At 34.0% G+C, this 21,786-nt stretch overlaps 1 protein-coding gene across 4 annotated transcripts in view; it reads right to left on the bottom strand.

The window, feature by feature from the left end:
- Positions 1-4,922: 4,922 nt before the first annotated feature.
- The window catches only part of LOC149410074 (CLIP domain-containing serine protease B4-like), an 85,630-nt gene continuing 68,766 nt past the window's right edge, over positions 4,923-21,786 (bottom strand). For 2 of the 4 annotated variants that reach the window (XM_089648581.1, XM_089648579.1), the window contains exons 13-15: positions 19,285-19,487; positions 18,247-18,453; positions 4,923-5,295 (exon numbers count right to left, since the gene is read on the bottom strand). In XM_089648581.1, coding sequence (XP_089504707.1) covers positions 5,219-5,295; positions 18,247-18,453; positions 19,285-19,487 — 487 coding nt within the window. In that variant the 3' untranslated portion in view covers positions 4,923-5,218. Of the gene's footprint in view, positions 5,296-18,246; positions 18,454-19,284; positions 19,488-21,786 lie in introns of those variants that run through there. The other 2 variants (XM_089648582.1, XM_089648583.1) reach the window with 2 other exon arrangements.

Genomic DNA, 21,786 nt, shown 5'->3' with positions numbered 1-21,786 from the left:
TATCTCATCATTTAGCCTATGTTCATTCTTTTTTTTTATTTTTTTTATAGTGAATACCTCACAAGAGTCCCAACTGCTCCCGTCTGGAGCCAGTGAGAATATGGCATCCCCAATTGGGGGATGTTGTGAGGCTGAAGGTAAGTGGGGAAGGGAAAGAGGAAGGTGGGGAAGTACCTGGCTATTCAGATCTAGTCACTAAACACGGCTAAAGCCATTTGGAGCAACGTTTCAATTCTGAATGGTGGTCTTACACCAGGGCGATACTGGTAGTATCTTCCACTCTGGAACGTGCCGCAAATATACTATATATTATTTTAATTAATTAATTGTGAAATAACACAAATTAATCAAATAAAATTTATTTGCGCACCCCGGGTTCGAACCCGCGACCTTCGGAATGGCAGTCCAATGCGTTACCACTGGACTATGCCGGCCATCAAATTAATTCTGTTAAAATCATAATTTAAAATCATAAAAAATACATGTATTTGTCAGTCGATTCCTCAAGGATGCATTTACGGAACACCGCTAAATGTTGGCATTACCCATGAAATTTTAAAATAAATAAAAAATGATTTTATAATTCTTGTTTTTTTTTAATAAACTGTTTACGTAATAGTCGACATTTATTTTTGTACTTTATTTACGATACTTACAGTTGTTGGTGATTCTTTTTCTAGATGTAAGTAGTTGTCTCCCTTCGTGGATGTCTTTAGAGTCAATTTACAAATAATCATAATAATAATTCTGAACAGACAAACAAAAACAAACAAAAAATGGTTTAACTGAAGATTGAACTTTCCTGACCAGGGACACCCAAGCCAAATTTTAATTAGATAGTACCGACATTTATTTTGTATATTAACTGCAGCAATGTTTTATTTATTTAATATATCATCCAATGCATGTGTGAGTTTGTGTGTGTGTATGAGTGCTACCGATAGTGCTTTTCATTTCAATTAATTCATTCATAAATTTACCCGAGAAAACAAAATCAATTTTCAAATAGACATGTTTTAAAAACGAAGCGTTTTAAGCTGAAGTTTAGCGTTGCCCGGCCTTTAAGCAGGGTTTTTGGAACGCTTATGTAAGCAGTGACTTTCCTCTTGTTTTGAGGTTCCAAGCTGTCAAAGGATGCTCGGAAGGGGTGGCAATGTACTAGGCACGTTGATCCAAGCTGTGAAAGGATTTATTTATACAAAAAATAGTTTTAAACATAAAAAAAAACATAATCTGCACATCTCACTAGGGCATTCCTGCGTCAAGATATGCAGCTTTACAATAACATAATTTTAAAAAAATCATATAAGTAAACTTAATATAATAATAAAATTAAATTTAAACACACAAACGAAAGGTTAATGACACGGTTGTGTCGAGACCGGTAGCAAAAATAAACAAAATTTTAGTAACAAATGTACAAAAAATAAAAATAAAATGTCCACAAAATAAACACTAGGCAGTACCTTTATAGTAAGTTGGTAACAATAACATTCTTCTGTTAACTAAAGTACAAGGTACCTGTGCTGGCTTATCAGACACAAGCATAGGGTAACCATACTAACAACCATTAGATGGATAGTATGAATAGTAAATTATTACAAAAAAATTAAATAACTAAATAAAAGTAGATTAACAATACCCGTTAGGTTATAATAAGTAAATAATATTAATAATAATAAATAGTAAGTAAGCAAATAAATTATGTATATTGATTAGATAGAGAAAATAATACGAGAATGAAGTTGTTAATAATAAGAAGTAGATAATAAAAACAATAAGTAAGTTATTATAACAATAAGTAAATAATAATAACAAAAGAAAATAATAAAAACAAAAAGTAATTTAGTAAGTATATGAGTACATATGCAGTAAGTAAATATGGATTGTATCGAAACAGGGCTTCCACAAAGAATTATGATATAAGCGACAACATGGGTGATCCAAAATCATCACTCTCAGCTAGTACAGAGATTTTGACCATTTTCTTGAATTAATTTATCGTACCTATGGTTTTTATATTTTCACCAAGCATATTATTTATGGCAACGGAGCTTTATATGAGAAACTCTTTTGTCCGAAGGATGTTCTGGTATACACCGGCTGATACAAAAGAAGTACCCATTCTAGTGTTGCGCACTTGTTGAGATCTTTTGGCAGTAATAGTGTGTATTATGTACAACTACAATTTCCAACATGTAATTTTAGACGCCTTATGAAATTATCAGCTGCAGTATTGACATCAGTGGTAGATAAGACTGTATTCCATGTTTCCTCTTTCAGTGTCAAATTTAGTAGATTAATAAGTTTATTAACAGTTAGTCTAAGCTTTACGTCTATTTTTTTTTATTTTGTTACTATGGATTAAGGATATTTCAATAATGTAGCAAAATGGTCTGTAATGAATATAATCCTGAATACAGCACTCTGAGAATCGTCTTTTGACTTAACCATAATGTGGTCTATACAACTCTCAGTACTTGATGTTACTCTAGTCGGTGAGATAATAAATGGTTTTAAACCATGGTCAATTAAAAGTGAAAGATATTGTTCACTTTTTACGTTTTTCCTATCCAAAATATTTATATTATTTAGGTGGTCAAGAAAAGTATCAATGTGTGCTTGAGAAGGAGATCTATAAACTGCTAATACACATACATTATAAGGAAGTTGTAATTTAAGACAATTGGCATGTGGAATAGTTATTTCTTCAACAGAAACTATAGCATCTTTCCGAGTGTAAACGACAACTCCATCATTTTGTAAATAGTTTTTTTTGGTGCTGTGTGATGAATATCCAGTAATACCTGGGATATACATTGAATCTTTCAACCAAGCCTCACTAAAACGATAATACCAAATCTATGTTGTAGGTATTGCATCGACAACAGCTTTAGTGTCATCGAAATTTTTTTTATGCATCTTATATTCATACTACATTTAGAGAGAGCAGAATGGTTCAGAAATTCATTACATATTGATTACTTACATATTGAACTTACCTTTTTAAGTTGTCGTACCCTTAAATTAAATATACCAATCCTAAGAGAAAGTCCAGTTATATTCAATTTTTCAATTAAGTCCTAAACCCTGTATCTAAATTTCGCCAATAAACAATTAGATAATAAGTGTTAATCTCAAGTGACCTACCAGGTAAGTATTGTACTGTATATTTTCTAATATTCTTCTCCATAAATAGTTAAGTAATAACACTGTAGAAATGTATCATAAGTTTGTACAGCGCCCTTGAGGTGTTTTTGCACAAAAACGGCGCTATAAAAGTCATCCAGGTATTATTATTATTATTATTATTATGGGTCATCTATGTTGATATTGATTTCCTTGTCGTCATTTAGTTCATGATCCAATAAAGAATCCATATTATCGGGAAATTAAGATACTTAATAATATTATTTGGTTCAGTTAGGTATTTTTTTTGTTTAATTTATTGAAATCATCTAGATGATTAATATAAATAGTTGTTTGGTCTTGACCTTTACGAACCATTATTTTACCATATTTAAACCAAACATATTCGTATTTTTTTTTTGCCAATTGTTTGGTTTTCTACAGCAACTTCTTTCTATAGGGACTTAATATTTCTTTATTTATTATTATAATATGACTTTCTTGTTCATATAAAATTACACAAAGAATGATCAAAATAAAGAGTTCACCATTTGCACGTGTTAGGAGTGATTCCCGTGGTGATTTTTTTTTATTTTTTTTTTATTTGTTACAATATTTTTTTACATTTCAAAGTTTTCCAGTAATGTTGGCCTCACTGGGTGGCTTGCCCGTGCTGAGGCCTTCATAGTACATATTTTCCTGTACTGCAGAAGCAACAATAGCTATATGAGTGCAGTCAATTGCTCCTATAGTACCAGGGAAAGGATCACCGGACTGCTCCAATATTTGTCTGGCTTTTTGCCTATCTGCAGCAGTCAAATGAAATTCGACCCACGTCTGGAGTTGATAGCCGATGAAACATTTAATATGCATCGGCTAACCGACGGCTGACAGACAGCCAAGCCCCACATCCAAAATCTTACTTCAGTAAGTACCTGTGAAAAGTTCAGCACTTTAATAATGTATCGTATTTTGTCATGGATTACATAGTAAATTAAATGTACCTCCCACCTGCGACTGGACAGACAGTCCATATGAATGGTTTATTTATGCAATCCATGCTCTTTTTTCGCTTTTAGGATGGGTAATAACGAAATGGCCAATTTCCTTAGATATTAATAAATTCACGAACTCCGTTTGCCCCATTTGGTTTGTGGTTTTTGGTTTCATTGTGGTTGTCTTCAATTACCCACAATTTCAAGCGCCAGCCAGAAAGTTATTTTTATTTATTTAGAAATCCTCAATGGTATGTGTAGTTTATTGTGAATTAAATCACTTATATCTGACATTTCTGGATTTCGACGTGTTAGGTTCTTAACAAACATCGCAATTACGTTATTCTATTCATTTAATAGCATTATTGTGCCACAAGTAAGTCACTAATCATGTTTACAGTCAATACTTACGATGATATTAAATTTTCTCTTGTTAAAACTAAGCAAATATTGTTAATTATCAAAACTTCACACTTAAATGAAGCCAATTCTTTGCAAACGATAGCAATAAGTGGGCTAACGATAGCTCCCGGGGTACCCTTCGCGGAAGGCTATGAGTTTTTAATGTACAAATTTAATGTCGTTAAGTAGATCGAGAATCGCCCTCCTGGTTCTTTTTGTGGCTTCGACGCGATTCCATCGATTGGTTTTTATTTTAAATTGCGCACTTTGATTGTATTTTTTAAATCGTTTTTATTATCCGGCTCGAAGGATCATATTAAAAAAATAGGACTTGGTGAACAGAAGGTAGATTCTTAAATTAAAATAAAACACTTTTGAGAAGTTGAATTCCATCGATTTATTGTTATGTTTTTCAAAGTTTATATTTCTACCGACACTCTGATGAAATTACTAACCAACGGAAAGTGAATATAATGTTTACTTTGTGTTTATTGGGCTAGAAATATCGAGGAGAAGTGAAGTTCTCTAATTAAATTTAGACCTTAAATAACCTAGTTTCACTGCCCGTAGAGAAGGGATAAAAACAATTCATTATTTGCTCACTACTAAACTATCGCCATTTATGTTTTTAATTTGCTAATCTATATTAATATTATAATTGACAATGGCCTTGGCATTCAACTCAGAGCAAATTACAGCCAAGTATTTTTTACGTTCTTCCACATTGACTTTGCTGTTTGGGTGATAGTTTGGAGAGACGCAGTCCACCCTGAAAAGTAATGAATAATAATTAAAACATCACTTTTATATAGCGCTTTTTTGTATTATTTCAGTTCAACTGCGTTATACTATGATGAAATTAAAAATAATAGTTTTGAATTCGGTAGTTATAAACTTAAAATGAATCTAACAGTGCTTCTAATTTAATAGTACATAATATAATATTTTTGGAATTTGTATTTGAGGTAACACCCCAAAAAAATGTACAACATAAAAAGCAATGACAAGCGAACAAAAACAAGCGATAACAGTTCTATTATAGCACAGGACAAAAATAATAACTAACATAACATAATAATTACAAAAGATAACAATTCATACAAAGCGATGATGAGAGAATATAAACTAATATTTTCAAAAACGTATACGTTTCACACTCGGCGTCATCGCCGAATTTCTGTTGGGGATATAATAAATCTTATTTTTAATGGTTTAATGTATTTATTTGTTTTTTTTTACGCCTAGCTGGGCTTTTAAAAGAAAAAGAATATGTATGTGTGAACAAAAACCAAAATATATAAATAATGAACATAGCAAGATTTTAAAATAGTTGATAAAGAATAAAAAGTTTAAATTTATCAGGGGAGGGGAATCAAATTCATTTTACCCATATTTCGCAGACGTTGCGAAAACGCAACAATTTGGTTGCTGGGTCATATTTTGAGAACTTGATAATGAATCACCATTATTCTTTCAGTTACTTATAGAAAAAGTTTGACTTTACCGTAAGAACTTAACAGATAGAAACATATTTACTTCAGCGACTAAGTAGACGCCTCCAAAGTCGGAGAAAATACGACAATCAGAAAAGCAATTTTTAAATAATTATTATCGTTGACATTTCTTAATATATTTTAGCCTTTTTTAATACATAATTGATCCTTATTTAATAATATGTACACTTAAAAAAATAATTAATTTCCAGAGGTACTCATTTTACACAGTTTATTTAAGTGATGCGTTAACGCAACGTCAGTGAAATACGGGGGTAAAAACTTTAGAAATATTTTATTCATAATAACCAGCAACAATCGCTATTATTGTGTTTTTTTTTTTTGAATAAGATGAATCCAAAGGACTTTTTTACCACAAAAGAGGCTGCCGACTTTATCGCAGAGAATTGGAATATCGACGATGAAGATGACGAAGAAGATATTCCAGATGTGGTGGTTTTACCCCCTAAAGTCGCCGAAGTTACTGATAAAGAGGATTTTGATGACAATGACTTACACGAAGACGCTGCATTTAGCTATACGCTCGGGGATACGGCAGGAACTTTGGAAGTCCACTCTAAGAGGCTGATAAGTGAACCTTCAACAACTCCATCCCAACCCCAAGCATCAACATCTTCGTCGTCAGTGCCAAGGGAAATGCGTTGGAAGTAATCGAAACCTAGTTATTCGCGAGTGCCAAATAACGTTGAGAACAGAAGAGTTGAATATGTGAAAAAAAATTGTGGGTAAATCTTATACCGAGTTCTTTGAACTATTTTTTTAATGGTGATCTCATTAACTTAATTGTACAACAATCAGCCATCGTTCTCTCCGTACTCGGATGATCGGCATTTTGGTGATGATGGCTCACCAGGAGTCGTGTATAGTCGTGATCACCGTCCACTATAATGGGTGTCCACACTTCTTGGGGCACTTTACTGAGGGCTCGTAAATGTGAGTCCATCCTCAGTAGGCCTTCGAGTCCAAGGAAGGGGTTCAATGCTTTGAGACGACTGTCACTTGGTAATGTAGCTCCTTTTTGGAGCTTATTTATCTCGATGGCAAATATTTTATTTCGACATTTATTCACCCATCAGGCCTCTTCTTCTTATCTCATTGTTTCTTATGTGTTTATCAGGTTGTTCATGGGTTTGGCCACGACACTTTTTGATAAAACTATGAACCCAGCTGGTAGTCCGGGTTGGGCGACGCCATGACAAAAATCGTTTGATTTCGGGCAGTGTCTCTGCCATAGTTGTAGTGAGACCAACGTGTTGGGGCCTTATTTCTGATGTGCTGTCATCAGGCTTTATTTATTAAAAAACAAAATAAACACACCATTGACTATCAATAACATAAATAAAATTTACAGGATTTTTATTGTACACTGGATATCATAGGTTACCTCGTAAGGAAATGTATTTTTTTTTTTTAAACATACAACAAAAAAATGTTGCACTCCCATGAGTTATCAAACTCATTAAGGGATCGCCAATTGGTAGTTTTGAAATGGAAGAGTAAAAAAATAAAAAAAAGAGTTTTGTACAGAAAAATTAGACCCAACCCAACCCAATGTGCAGACACAATGTATGAAGAAAACATTTACAAAACATTTCACAGAAGCAACATACAGACACATCATAAGAAGAATCACTTTACAGATATGTCACAAAAAAAATTGTCTTATAAGACTTTATGAATTATTATAATCACTCATTTGATTTATGTACTGTTGGTGTCAAAAAGTTAAAAAAGTATCCTCAATGATGGACTATAGAAATGCATAAAAACAAAACCAGGAAAATACATTAAAAAGTACGGGCTCAAAAATAAACAGACCTAATACAAGATGTTTTACATTCAAAATACATGAGAAGATTAAAAAAGCCCATCATCTCTGGATGTACAAAGTTTGGTATTTGGAGATAATTAGGACGGCTATCAGAACAGAGTTTGTACCTCCTTATGACTCGTTTTCCAAATAACATTTGAAAAAAATAGGATTTCAATATATCGTTTCGAGATTTGTTAGAGGCATGGTCTTTAGATGAGGACATTACAAATCTTTTTGTAAGGTCATGCATGACCGGACAAACCTATCGTGATGTCAAGAGCAATTTACATTTGGATGACAATTGAAATATCGATTCTACCGACAAACTTTATAAAGTTAGAACATGACCACGTTGTTAAATAACATTTTAAAACAGCTCTGAATTATACGGCATGCGCTGTCAATAGACGAACCAATGATCCCTTATAGAGGAAAGCATTCGTGTAAAATGTATATTCATGGCAAGCCTATCAAATTTGGATATAAGTCTTGGATTAGTCGTAGATTTGCGACAGCATCGAGGTCAAGTAAAACAGGGAGTAGTTATTTTTAAAATAAAGGAGAAAATAGAAATAGATGTCGTATATATCATTCACAAACATATTATATGTGTTCAGAGTGTAATGTGGCATTGCACCATAAATGTAACAAAATTTAACATACCGGAAAATAATGTTTATTGTAATATTTGTGTATGCTAATTTCTTATTATGTCTTTTGGAAAGGTGCACTTTCTTACTTATTCCTACAATATTTTAAATTTTAGTTACTGTTAGTAATATGATTTATAAATGAATACAAAGAAATCCACTTTAAAAAAAACTTATTTTGTTTCATACATTTACTTTTTACCCCCCTATTTCGCTGACGTTGCGAAAACGCAACATCTCATATTTTTGTAAGTATAAGTATTTACATTTTTTTAAATTTTTTATTTTCTTAATTAGGTGTTTATATGCAACATATCCAAATTTCATCAAAATCTGACCACAGGAAGTGATAGCGGCAAAATATGGGTTAAAATGCTCATCTGTACAAATAAACATGCACGTTATAAGTTGTGTTATGTTTCTGTGTTCATATTTTTAAAAAGTACATGTTTTGTCTGATTGCAAAACAAATTTCACTTCAATATATCAGGTGATTATTTTGTTAATAATCACATTTTTGCTTTTATTTTATTTGATTCGATGACTTTATATACTTTAAATCAAATATTGAAAATGTAGTCCTCACTGGGCGCTTTAACCGTGCTGAGTACTATTTCAATATAATAAAAAAGATAACATGAAATCCTTAATTAAAATAAAACTGAAATAAATAAACTAAAATTCAATAATATAAAATATGCAAATAAATGATGAACGGTTGTATTGTATAATATAATAAAATGTGTTTTTTTTTTTTATAACATTGATTACATTTTATGATTTTGACTGTCAAACTAGGAAGTATTCCCGTTTCAGGACAGTCAAATTTTCAGGTTTCAAGTTATCCTAGACGAATACAGGATTTAAGACTAGCTAAAATAAGTATGTTTAAACGAAGATACATACAAATATACATAAAAAGATACATAGAAACGTTCGTGATTTTAAATTACATTTTTTAGTATCATTTCGGAAATTGTAACGGTATTGCATATTACGAATAAAGAAAGGATTTAAAGTGTACTTTTTTCGAGGGGTGATTTACATGATGCTTAAAAAATATATTTTTTTCTAAATTCCATTTTTTTCCCAAAAAAAATACATGGAAACATATTTATTTTCCTAACAAACATTTCAACTTTTTAACTACCATAAAACGTTGGTATTTAGAAGAAAAAGTTCTTATTTTTACTTGTAAAAATCATGTAGAATAACCTCCCTGTAATCGACCACTAGGTCTTTTACATATACTGTATTATATTAATATTGAATGCCTTTGTTTCCTGGTATTTGTAATGTACTTGTCCAAAGCTTGTATATTTATTAATGTCTATTCTTGTATCCACATTTTACAAATGATAACAGTGGTTTATACTGTAGTATAGAAAAAAGGTACAAAACATAAAGAAAATAAGTTGATGAGGTAAAACTGTGTGTGGGTAATATTGTATGTTACGTCAACACCTCACTAGGAAAACCTGTGCTGAGGTGTCAACGTGTAAGACTTACACGCTAAAAATATGGCAACTTCCCAAGGGCGTCACAGTTGAAAAAAGTTTGGGAAGCCCTGGTGTAAGTGATTAAGTGTGAAAAGTATTTTGTATTGTAGTAGAAACTTAGTTTTTTTTTTTTTTCACTGACATATATTCAAACTGACAAACACACATTTCTATGTGAGTGTATGTATTGTTGGATAATTCTTGAAAAACGTGTATAAATATTTCATTTTACTTATTATATTTTGGTTATGTTTGGTTTGAAATTATAATCTTTTGAAAAAGGTGAAGATCTTGATTTTTAATCCAGGCTACGATATTTTTTTTTGAGAAAGTTTGTAGATATATTTGCAGTCAGTAATTGTTTCAAAGTAAAGGGCATACTGTTAAAAAGTTTGGTTGCGTAGTGCTGAAAGTGTCTTTGTCCGTGTGTGGTGTGTGTCATCGGAATGTTCAGTGTTTTTATTTGGTGAAGACCTGGTTTTAATTATGTTTTTTGGTTGATTTATAATATGAAGATTATTATGGATGAGGTGTAGGAGAGCAGTTTTGACGTAAAGGTGTCTTATTGACAAGACGTCTAGTGGTTTGTAGATTTTGAATCTGTGTAGAATGGTAATTGCAGTATGCGTTTTATTACTGCCTTTTGAATTTTTCGAATTGGGTCAACTTTTGTGTTTGTAGCGCTTCCCCAAGCTAATATTCCACTAGTGGAAATGGATTGACACAGTTCAAAATATATAGATCTGAGTATTGTTAGTGCGAAAATGGATTTTATTAGGTGAAAGACTCTTTTTAGTTTATTAGTGATGAAAGTAATGTGATCAGTTCAGTAATTAAGTGTGTGTCAATAATAACACCTTGGTATTTAGTTTGTTTTACCCTTTCGGTGTGTTCGCATTGGCAATCGGATGATGTTTGTTTACAGTCATGCAAAAACAAGTCTAAGTAAGAAGGAGGTTGACCTCTTAGTGTAACACTATGTGTGATGAATTTTGTTTTGATTATGTTAATGGTAAGAGTATTTCTGTTTAGCCATTTTTTGACAAGTGACAAACCCTTTTCAGCTGTTATGAATAAATCTTTCCATGTGGCTGCTTGACACAGTAGAACTGTATCATCAGCGAAGGTCACAATTTTACTTTAAATTTCAATGTCACATAATTCGTTAATGTATATGAGGAATATTAGTGGGCCAAGTACACTCTCCTGTGGGACTCTGTACGTGATTAAAAGTGGTTCAATTTTCTCGTTGTCAATTTTAACTTGTTGTGTTCTGTCAGACATAAAACTTTTCAGTAATTCAAATTCTACTCCATTAATGCCAATGTTTTTTAGCTTCTTGAAAAGTTGTTCGTGCGAAATTGTATTGAAGGCTTTAGATAAGTCTAAATAGATTAAAATAACTTTTTTTCTTGCATTTAAATTATGTGTTATAAACTCGGTTTCTCGGTATTTGCATGTTTTACAGATAATTTTGCAGCTGTTCGTTTATTGCTTTTTCAAGAATTTTTGACAACGTGTTTAATAATGTAATGGGTTGAAAGTTGCTAACATTATTTTTATGTCCTGATTTATAAATTGGAAAAACTAGACCTTTTTTTAGGATGATCGGAAAAATTCCTTCTTTCAGGCTAAGATTAATAACGTATGTTAGTGGAGTAAGTAGTTGTTGGCTTAGTGTTATTGTTGTTTTAGAGTGTATTCTGGCACTGTTGTGTTATTTTTTAGGGATTTTATTTATTTTTTGGTGTCTTCAAGAGTTACTTCATTTAATTTGAAAAGACTTTCACTATTTTTAAAGCACTACTGAGAGGTAAATAGCTGATGCATCGTCAGTATCGTCCCGAGACGTCGGGCATTTACCAAGCGCTGCCAAAATATCTCGGATGGATAATGTTCGAGAATTTACGAATATGCGCCACGTTTTTCCCAAGCAGAGCTTCGGGATGCTAAAATGTCCCGTTTTCAGAAATGAAAAATCTAAGTGTTACCCTATAAGGAAACTTATTCCCGTTGCAGTTAGATTGGGCAAATTTGACGAAAACATCCAAATGCGAAGTAAAAAAGTATTGGCTTTATAATATTTGAAAAAAAAAAAAAAATTAATAAAGGTACAGAACAAATAACATGTTCAAATAATATTTCTTTACTTCAAATATCATTACATCAGAAAAAGTAACGGAATGGAAATAATAATATCGAACACATGAACGTTGTTGGTATATACCTACACAAAAACATCAACACCACTATTCATACATTGATCATCTCCACATCACCCGTCATGCAAGGAGGAATCCAGTAGTTCCACCTACTACAAACACATCACATGCACAAAGACAATACTCCTACTTAGGGCCTAAAGTGTTCAACCTCATTCCCGAAGCATGGAAATTGAAAAGTGCTAGCGCGTTGCGAAAATGGGTTAGCAATTGGCTTCTGGACATGGGGAGAGTCGAGAGCGAACTCATGCTAACACAATCTCACATATCTAATATGAACTAATAAGGGTTTAATTTTAAAAAAATAACTTATTTAAGTAATTAGATAGAAAAAAAATATATAATAGCGTTGATAATATTATGTAAAATTTAATTTTTTATCTTCCAAAAGGCTGTTTTGTACTTAAGAGAGATAAGGATCTAAAGTCTTTATTTCAAGTTTAAAAATGGTTATTTTTGTTCCTAATACTTGATCTTCATTGTTGTTATTATTTAAATTTAAATTTGCTGATCTTTTGCGCGGTTTTATTTCGATTACTGTATAATAATGACTAGCCATTTAATAAATAAAGATTCGAAATGTTTAAATTCGTAATTCATATGTCATACGGCATATTATATTATGGTCTAGTAATGTGTAATTTCTATCACCTAAGAAATTCTAAAAATATAGTACTATGGGATTCATATGTCTTATACTGATTTATAAATGTGGAAATTCTAACTATACAATTGTAAATGTTCTCCGAAATGCCCGGGAAAGAATCTCAGACTTGTGATGTCCCGAAAGAAACCATTCATCTGTTCTGAATGCAATTACTAATGTTATCCAAGTTGACCCTGGTAATTAATTACATCTTTGCGATTCTTTCAAGGATAAAGAAACCATCCTGTCACTTCGAATGCAATCAACAATGTTCTCAAAATTTGTTTTGACAGCATCGCCATTCCATTGTAAGAATAATATGTACTAAATACACAATTTGGCTGTCCTAAAACGGGAATCTTTCCCATTTGGACAAACAAAGGTTCATTTTGTTTTGTATTGTTTGTAATTTATATAAAATATATAAAATAAATAAAATCAATAAATTTTATTTTGTGTCTGCCTGGCACTAACTGGTGTTCTCTCTGAAGGTCAAATTGTGCCAAATTAAAAACACTACTAAACTACATGTAAAACTAAAAAACACAAACTATCATTAATAATCAGTTAAAAAAGAGTGCAAAAAAACGTTAAAAAAACTCAGAAAGTTTAGACAATACTCTGAAATAAAGCCAGTGCACAAAAATATGCATGCACGGCCCTATAGTTGAATTTTCCAAATCAAACACTCAGTATTTTACAACAAAATGAATAATCACGCAGTTTTAAAAGCGATGAGTTTAACAAGATCGCATATACAAAATGAAATCGACAAAATATCAATCTACAATATTGAGAATCAATATTCATTGGAACTGATGTAATTCAAACATATGTTAAAAACCTAGATAATAAATCCAGGGATCAATTCTTGAACCGTTGCTATTCCTAATCTATGTTAATGAAATATCAAAGTGGGATATTTAAGGAAATCTACAGCTTTATGCGGACGACACAGTAATTACCGAAACTAGACACCAAATCTAGCGGAGCTTGAAATGAAAATGAATTTTAATGTTTCACATTTTAAGCTGGTTGAGAATTAACAAACTGACCCTTAAAAAAGGGTAAAACAATGCATCACATACTTTTCGGCAACTAGAAAAATTGCAGCCTCATTATCAAAATTGGCGACAACTGTTTCGAAAAGAAAACGAACACATTTGACCTGATTGTAGATTCCCAGCTATCGTGGGATCTCCACATAAATCATGCGAAAGAAAAAATTACACCCATAACTGGTGTACTATATAGGCTTCAAGGATATTAAAAACAAAATCTGTTATCATATCTGTTCCAAATAAATCTAAAAAGGTCAATATTAAAGATTGTTATGGAACCCTCAAGGAAACCAAGTAAGAGGAACCTCATAAGAAACTTACGCAACTGGATCCTCCAGGGAATGAAGGAAATGAAAATGGCAGTGCTCCGACCTGGAAGTGGTAGGATTAGATGAACTGCCAAAGTACGTGAAGGTCACGGCGGTAATACGGCAACAGCTGTAGAACCAGAACGTGAGACGTGAAAGTAAAAACAGTAAAAATTGGATCGTCCACGACTCAGTTAGGGAGAAAGACAGGTATCGCTTGATCATGAGCGTGGACGAGGACAGTGTGAAGGCGCACGTAGGCATAAGGAAGGTCACCTTCACGCTGCGCGGACCCAACACCGAGGAGCGAATATAGGGTGTAAAATGTAAGGATTAGACCCCTAAAAACGGTTAAAAACATTTCATTCAAATAAACTTACATCGCAACCCAGCAGCGGCTGCGGTGCTCAATAGGAGAGTTACCCGGGACCGTGTGGATGTTGCGCTGATTTGAGAATCTTGGACTCACAGGGAGAAGGTCAGAGGAATAAAAATGAATCAAGGTCTACTCTGCTACAATAAGTCGGAGGGACTGACCCAGGGCTTGCGTCCTCAACAGAGGGATAGCTGGCACACTGCTCCCCGAATACTGCAGCAGGGACCTGGTAGCTGTAAAGTTTTAGGTCACGCTGGACCAAAGAAGCAAGGAATTAGTGGTGGCGTCAGTCTATATGCCCCATGACTCTACGGAACCACCACCCTCAAGTAAAGTAACTAGACTCATGCAAGACTGCATGGAGAAGGGTAGGGAACTGATACTCGGTATGGATGCCAAATCGTACAACACTGTGTGGGGGAGTACGGACATTAACCAACGAGGACAGGACCTCTTGGAATTCCTGATGACAGTGAACCTTGAGATTTTCAATAGAGTTAGGGAACCAACCTTTGTAATAAGTAACAGACAGGAGGTGATAGACCTGACCCTGGGAACCCTCAGAGTCTCAGGATGGAGAGTTTCGGATGATTCATCCCTGTCGAATCACCGACACATAGAATTTAAACTAGAAGGAGAGACAAGCAGAACGGGGACCGGTTCATATAGGGACCCAAAAGCAACAGACTGGATTCAGTATTCAGAGGGGCTTAGCATTAAAATGGTAAGATTCCCAGTTAAATACAGTTGCCCCGAAGAAATTGAGGACGGAGTAGAGATACTGAGAGACTCAATGATAAGGGCATACAACAATAGCTTCCTTCTGAAGACAAGTACCACGGAAAAAAATACCGTGATGGTGCAGACTGCAGGAATTACGGAAACTAGGCAAACCTTCAACAGGGCCAAGAAAACTGGAAACTTGGATGCTCACAAGCAATACCAAAAAGTATACAAGGAAGCAATCCGGAAAACCAAAACAGACTCCTGGTAATATGGGGAGGTGTAAACCATCCCGCAGTCAGCAAGGAACCTAGCTTGCTAAATAACCAGGGGCAGCCAAAGGTCCATTCCGGAAAGCAGATCTAAGCTTCACCAATAACTGGAAGGAAAAACTGGACGAACTGCTAGGAAAACACTTTCCCGGATAAAAAAGTTAGACGCAGGTGACACTGGCCCACCACCAGCCCGAGTTACACGGGAAGCTAAGGACTGGGACACTGCGGCTAAAATAGTTACTCCCTCCAAAATTAAATGGGTAATCGAAGGGTTTGACCCCTTTAAAAGCGCGGGAGAAGTTGGAATCTTTCCCGCACTTATACAGAGGGGCCTAGATTCAATCTTACTTCCAGTGACTGAGATCCTGAGGGCGTGTTGTGCCTTCGGATACATCCCCATATTATGGAGGAAAACGAGGGTAGTGTTCATACCTAAACCTGGGAGAACCGACTACGACCAACCAGGCGCATTCCATCAAATTATTCTCACCTCCTTCCGTCTGAAAACAATCGAGAGACCAATGGATAAGCACATAAGGGACGGCACATAAGGGTAAAACCCCTCCACGAGTTAAAAATTGCGTACCAGCCAGGCAAATCGGTCGACGCGGCACTGCAAAGGTTGGTGTACAAACTGGAGCAAGTGCAGGCCACTGGGGAACTTGTGGTAGGACTCTTCTTGGATATAGAGGGAGCATTCAATTGCACCACTATTAAATCCATCGATGAAGCGGCAAAAAGACATGGACTTGACAAAACCACCAGAAGGTGACTGAAGAACATGCTCTCAGGCCGGATACTTACCGTGACAAGGGGTGAGGTAAACATCAGAGTTCTGCTGATACGGGGTGTCCACAGGGAGGGGTCTTATCACCCTTTCTGTGAAGCCTAGTGGTAGACAACCTTATCCGGAAACTCAAAAACAGGGGCTTCCATACACAAGGGTACGGGATGCAGGCACAACCAGAGGCCTCATACAATCAACACTGGAAACAGTAGAAGAATGGTGTGAAGAAACAGGGCTGTCGGTCAATCCAAACAAGACAGAACTAGCAATCTTCACACACAAAAGAAAACTAGAGGGATGGAACAATCCAACCTTCCATAGAAAGGAGTTGTTAAGTACCTCGATCTCATCATAGATGCCAAACTGAGCTGGAAAAACCAGGTGGAATCTGTGGACAGAAAGTCATGTTCGCTAATGTGGGCAATTTTGCGGATCTGCGGCAGAACGTGGGACCTCAATCCTAAATAAAAGCCACTACCTTGGTTTTAGAGGTAGGTAGTTGAATTCATTATATTTGTAAAAAACCAAATATTAATATTATGCAAGGCCAAATTTGCCATACATGTATAAGAAAATAGTCCGCCAAATATAGTCGCATGATAGATGGCGGGATTTCAAAGTCTAAATCACCTATATAGATATTAAATAATAGTGGTATGATTACAGACCCCTAGGGTAGCCCTTTCCATAGTTTACGCTTCAATATTTTTGAGGAAGAGTGGATAATAATGGATCTGTCTGTTAGCAAGTTGATAAGAAAATGAACTTATTTTGTGGGCATTTTTACTTTTTATTAATTATTCTTTCAAAACATCAATTAATACATCGTCGTAAGCTGACGAAAGATCTAGAAATGTGGCAAATGTGCAAGAGTTTAACGATTGAGAAATACGGATATCTATTGTAAACACACTTATATTATCCATAGTAAATTTATTTTTCCGGAAGACGTATTGATAAGGAGAGACAATACTGTGATTTTCAACAAACCATTCTAATGTATTCTTTATCAAATGTTCCGCTACTTTTGTTAAACACGACAAAAGAGCAATAGGACTATAAAATGAGACTTCAGAGGGATTTTCCTCTGGTTTTAAAACCGGGAGGATTTTTGAAAACGGTGCCCTGGGGCAGCGATGAGTCGTTCATGAACGAGCCGTACAATTGTGAAAATTAAATCTCTTTTTAAACATTTTTTTAATTTGACTTATGATTGAGTCTTTCTCCTAAGAGACTGGAGTTCACACCGCAAACAATACCCCTAAGCCAAATCCTAATTGGACAGTAGCGACATTTATTTCGTATCTTAACTGCTGTAAATGTTTAAATATAATGTCATCCAATTTCAGAAAAATGCGTGTGGCACGTGTGTGTGCACATGAGTGTCACCAAAAGTGTGTTAATAGAATGCATTGTTATCGACAACAAGTCTATTTGAAGAATTTCAGCTTGATCAGATGTTGGGAAGTGGGTTATTTTCCGATTCGCATGCAAGATTTGCATTCATTCATTAAATGTATTTAATTCAAATATGTAAATATATTTGTAAATGAAACAACCAGTATTAAATAAATAATTATTTTTTCAAATTCGTAAAATGTTTCTTTAATGAAATTTGTATATATCGTAAAATATTTTGTAGAGTCTTGCATCGCGGCATCAAGTTAGCTTTGGGTACCTCCCACAAATAGACTTTTAAAGTCTTTCCTCAAAAGGACTAATTCCGTAGCACAGTTTACATAACTTAACCTAAACAATCTATTTTTAATGATCCATTTAGGTATCGGAGTAAAAAGATTTTTAAGAATTTCAACTAGAAAGATAAGTAAAAACAAAATTATTCTACCTGCTTTACAATTTGGAACAGGGTTATCCCAATTGCCTCCCTGGATGCAGGTCAGATTTTCCAAACCCTCGCTGGAATTGCCGTACCCGGACTTGCAGGTGGGATTAATTACTGACTCATAAGGCAGAAACTCGGTACAGTTATTTTCGATTCCCGATATATAACACCTGAAAGTTACAGTGAGGGATTGGACCATACGGCATTTTTCTGAAAAAAAGATTTTGTTTGAATGTATGGGAATCAACGATATCCACATATTCGGTGGATATTACAATCCACCGAATATGCCACTGAATTCACAATCAATTGGCCAGACTGTTGAAGCCAACACCCTTATGATTTAGACGCAGCCTAGGGTGTATATACTGTTTCCCAAACAGATGTTTTTTTTAATTTTTATAGTGAATACCTCACAAGAGTCCCAACTGCTCCCGTCTGGAGCCAGTGAGACTATGGCATCCCCAATTGGGGGATGTTGTGAGGTTGAAGGTAAGTGGGGAAGGGAAAGATGAAGGTGGGGAAGTACCTGGCTATTCAGATCTAGTCACTAAACACGGCTAAAGCCATTTGGAGCAACGTTTCAATTCTGAATGGTGGTCTTACACCAGGGCGATACTGGTAGTATCTTCCACTCTGGAACGTGCCGCAAATATACTATATATTATTTTAATTAATCAATTGTGAAATATCACAAATTAATCAAATAAAAATTTTATTTGCGCACGCCGGGTTCAAACCCGCGACCTTCGGAATGGCAGTCCAATGCGTTACCACTGGACTATGCCGGCCGTCGTGTGTTGATGCTTTTAGTACAACATGGGGCATAATTAATGTCATAATGTGAATGTGTCATAGATAGGTAGAGAATTAATTAAAAACAAGCACAATACACAACTGAAGAACAAGGAGTTATTGTTACTGCTTATTTGACCAATTTCAGGTCTGTTGTTTATAATTTTTTTACTAACGTGTTTGAATACTGGTTGAATTAATTTTCATTTACATTTGTTAAAAAAAACGGACAAGAAAAAACCTTACTTCTGCAAACTGGCGGCGGACTGCTCCAACTGCCTCTTTCGCAAAAAGCTTGAGCATTTATTTCAGAATGGTCATAGTTATTGTCGCAATAGTAGGTAATAAAGGTGAACTCGTCCACGGGAAACCCAGGCAACAAGTTCCTGGTAGGGCTTGTCACATTGAATTTACCGTAGCGTGGATATCTCGGCAAGACGCAGTTCAACCTGAAAAGTAATAAATAATAATAAAATCACTTTTATGTAGCGCAGTTTTATGTTATTTTACTTCAACTACGCTATACTATAATGAAAAATGATAATTTATTATTCGGTTGTCATATTCTTAAAATTAATCCAACAGTGCTCCTAACATAATAGTATTTAATATAACACAAAAAAAATGTACAGCATGCAAAGCAATGACAAGCGAACAAAAACAAGCAATATTTTGGCAGCTAGAAAAACGCATTAAATACTTTTTGTAAAAAGAAAAATTTCAGCATCATTACCAAAATTGGTAACAACAGTCTCGAAAAGAAAACGAACACAACACATATGGCCTGATTGTAGATTCCCAGGTATAGTGGAATCTCCACATAAATCATGTGAAAGAAAAAATTACACCCATAACTGGTGTACTACATAGGCTTCAAGGATTACTACCCATTCATATACTAACTTCTGTGTATTATGCCATGGTACATTAATACTTATCCTATATCTGCTATATCTGGGGCTTTGCCTCAAAGAAACTGATAACTGACCATGCAGGTGGTCCAAAACCGAGCTCTCAGAAATGTACTAGGTCTTCCATGGGAAACACTTTTTAAAAACATCTATTCAATTTCCGGTAACCTTCCAATCACAGTCCTTCCCGAACATGAAATCACAACCACCATCCTACAAATTACCCAACAATCAAGCCACTTTACAATCAAGACATCCAACCACAATACTCGGAATGACAATAAAACCCGCAATCCTCTCACAAACACTCCGAAATATGGGATAAAATCTCTTAACTTTGTTGCCTGCACTCTCTATAACTCTATTCCCGATATGTATAAAAACAGCCAGCATAATTCAAAAAGTCAAAGTAATTTGTATCTTACGCTGATGATACAGCAATAATAGTAAATGGAAAATCCTGGCCTGAAACTTTTTTAAATGCAACAAAATGTATTTCATATGTCTTATCATGGCTAACTTGTAATAGACTTTTCTTAAACTATAGTAAAACATTTTACCTAACTTTTTATAAAAACAGTAAAAACAAACCTCCCAATAACCTTAAAATTAGACTACATAATGCTAACTGTAATAAAGTAACATGCACCTCTTGCTTTGAAATTGGAAAAATTGAAAAGATCAAATATTTGGGTATATATATAGACACAAATTTAAACTGGCAACCACAAATTAATAACACCGTTTCTAAATTAAGATATCTGACGTACATATTTTATAGACTTAAGGAAGTACTCAATGTTGACAAATTAAAAATGATTTATTTTTCTCTAGTGCAATCCTCAATTATGTACGGTATATTAGGATGGGGTGGCGCACTAGATACATTTATAAAACCACTACAAATAGTAAAAAATCATATTATCAAGGTTATATATAATAAAAAGAGGACATTTTTGACTGATCAATTGTACAAGGAATCTCAACTATTCAATCTCCGTAAACTATTTTTACTTCAAAGCCTGAAATACGTCATGAAAAACCAAAATAAATTTCAAAAATATGAACCCAAAATCAACTTTAGAAGAAATCATGTATTTTATACCCCACGAACCAATACCAAACTAATGCAAACTCACAGTAGCTTTATTGGACCTCGCACTTTTAATCTACTACCAAAAAAAACTCAAGTAACAACTAAACTAGCGCAATACCAAAAAGAATTAAAGTTGTGGCTGTACAATGCAAATGTTGAAGCATATTTCATTTAATTTTAACTTTTTTCTATTTTGTTTCTGTATAGTCATTATTATTTTATTTTGTGTTCTTTTAATTCATATATATTATCTTACAATCTTTATTTTTACTTTGATTTATTTTTAATATGCTCCTCTTGCACAATCTTTTAGAATAACTTTAATTATAATCCTACCGTTTTTCTTTATTATGCTTACTGTTTTTTTATTTTATTTTTACTGTTATATATTTTTAGGTACAAAAATCTAATGTATTAAATTATATTACCCACGCACAGGCTGCGCCTTAGTGGGTTCCCTTTCATATTATTAAAAAACTTGTATTGTGAAATATGTAAATTGGGAAAAAATAAAGGAAATTAAAAAAAAAAAAAAAAAAAATGCCTTAAAAAAAATTACTAAACATATAAAAACGAAAATACGTAATTCTTGTCGTGTTATAATTTCTTTTGTTTCTTTCTCTCTCTTTTTCTATCCCCTGTATTTGTAATCGAGCAAAATCTACTTTTACCAATGTATTTGTGAGTAAGTACCCTCTTCTAAATTCCTACCTTGGCTTTGTGCCTACATGTATATCCCTG

The sequence above is a fragment of the Hesperophylax consimilis genome, chromosome 28, assembly GCF_061612785.1.
Source record: "Hesperophylax consimilis isolate HC1 chromosome 28, BYU_Hcon_1.0, whole genome shotgun sequence".
Lineage (NCBI taxonomy): Eukaryota > Metazoa > Arthropoda > Insecta > Trichoptera > Limnephilidae > Hesperophylax > Hesperophylax consimilis.
Note: the sequence above shows the minus strand (reverse complement) of the source record. Positions and strands in the feature narration are given on the sequence as shown.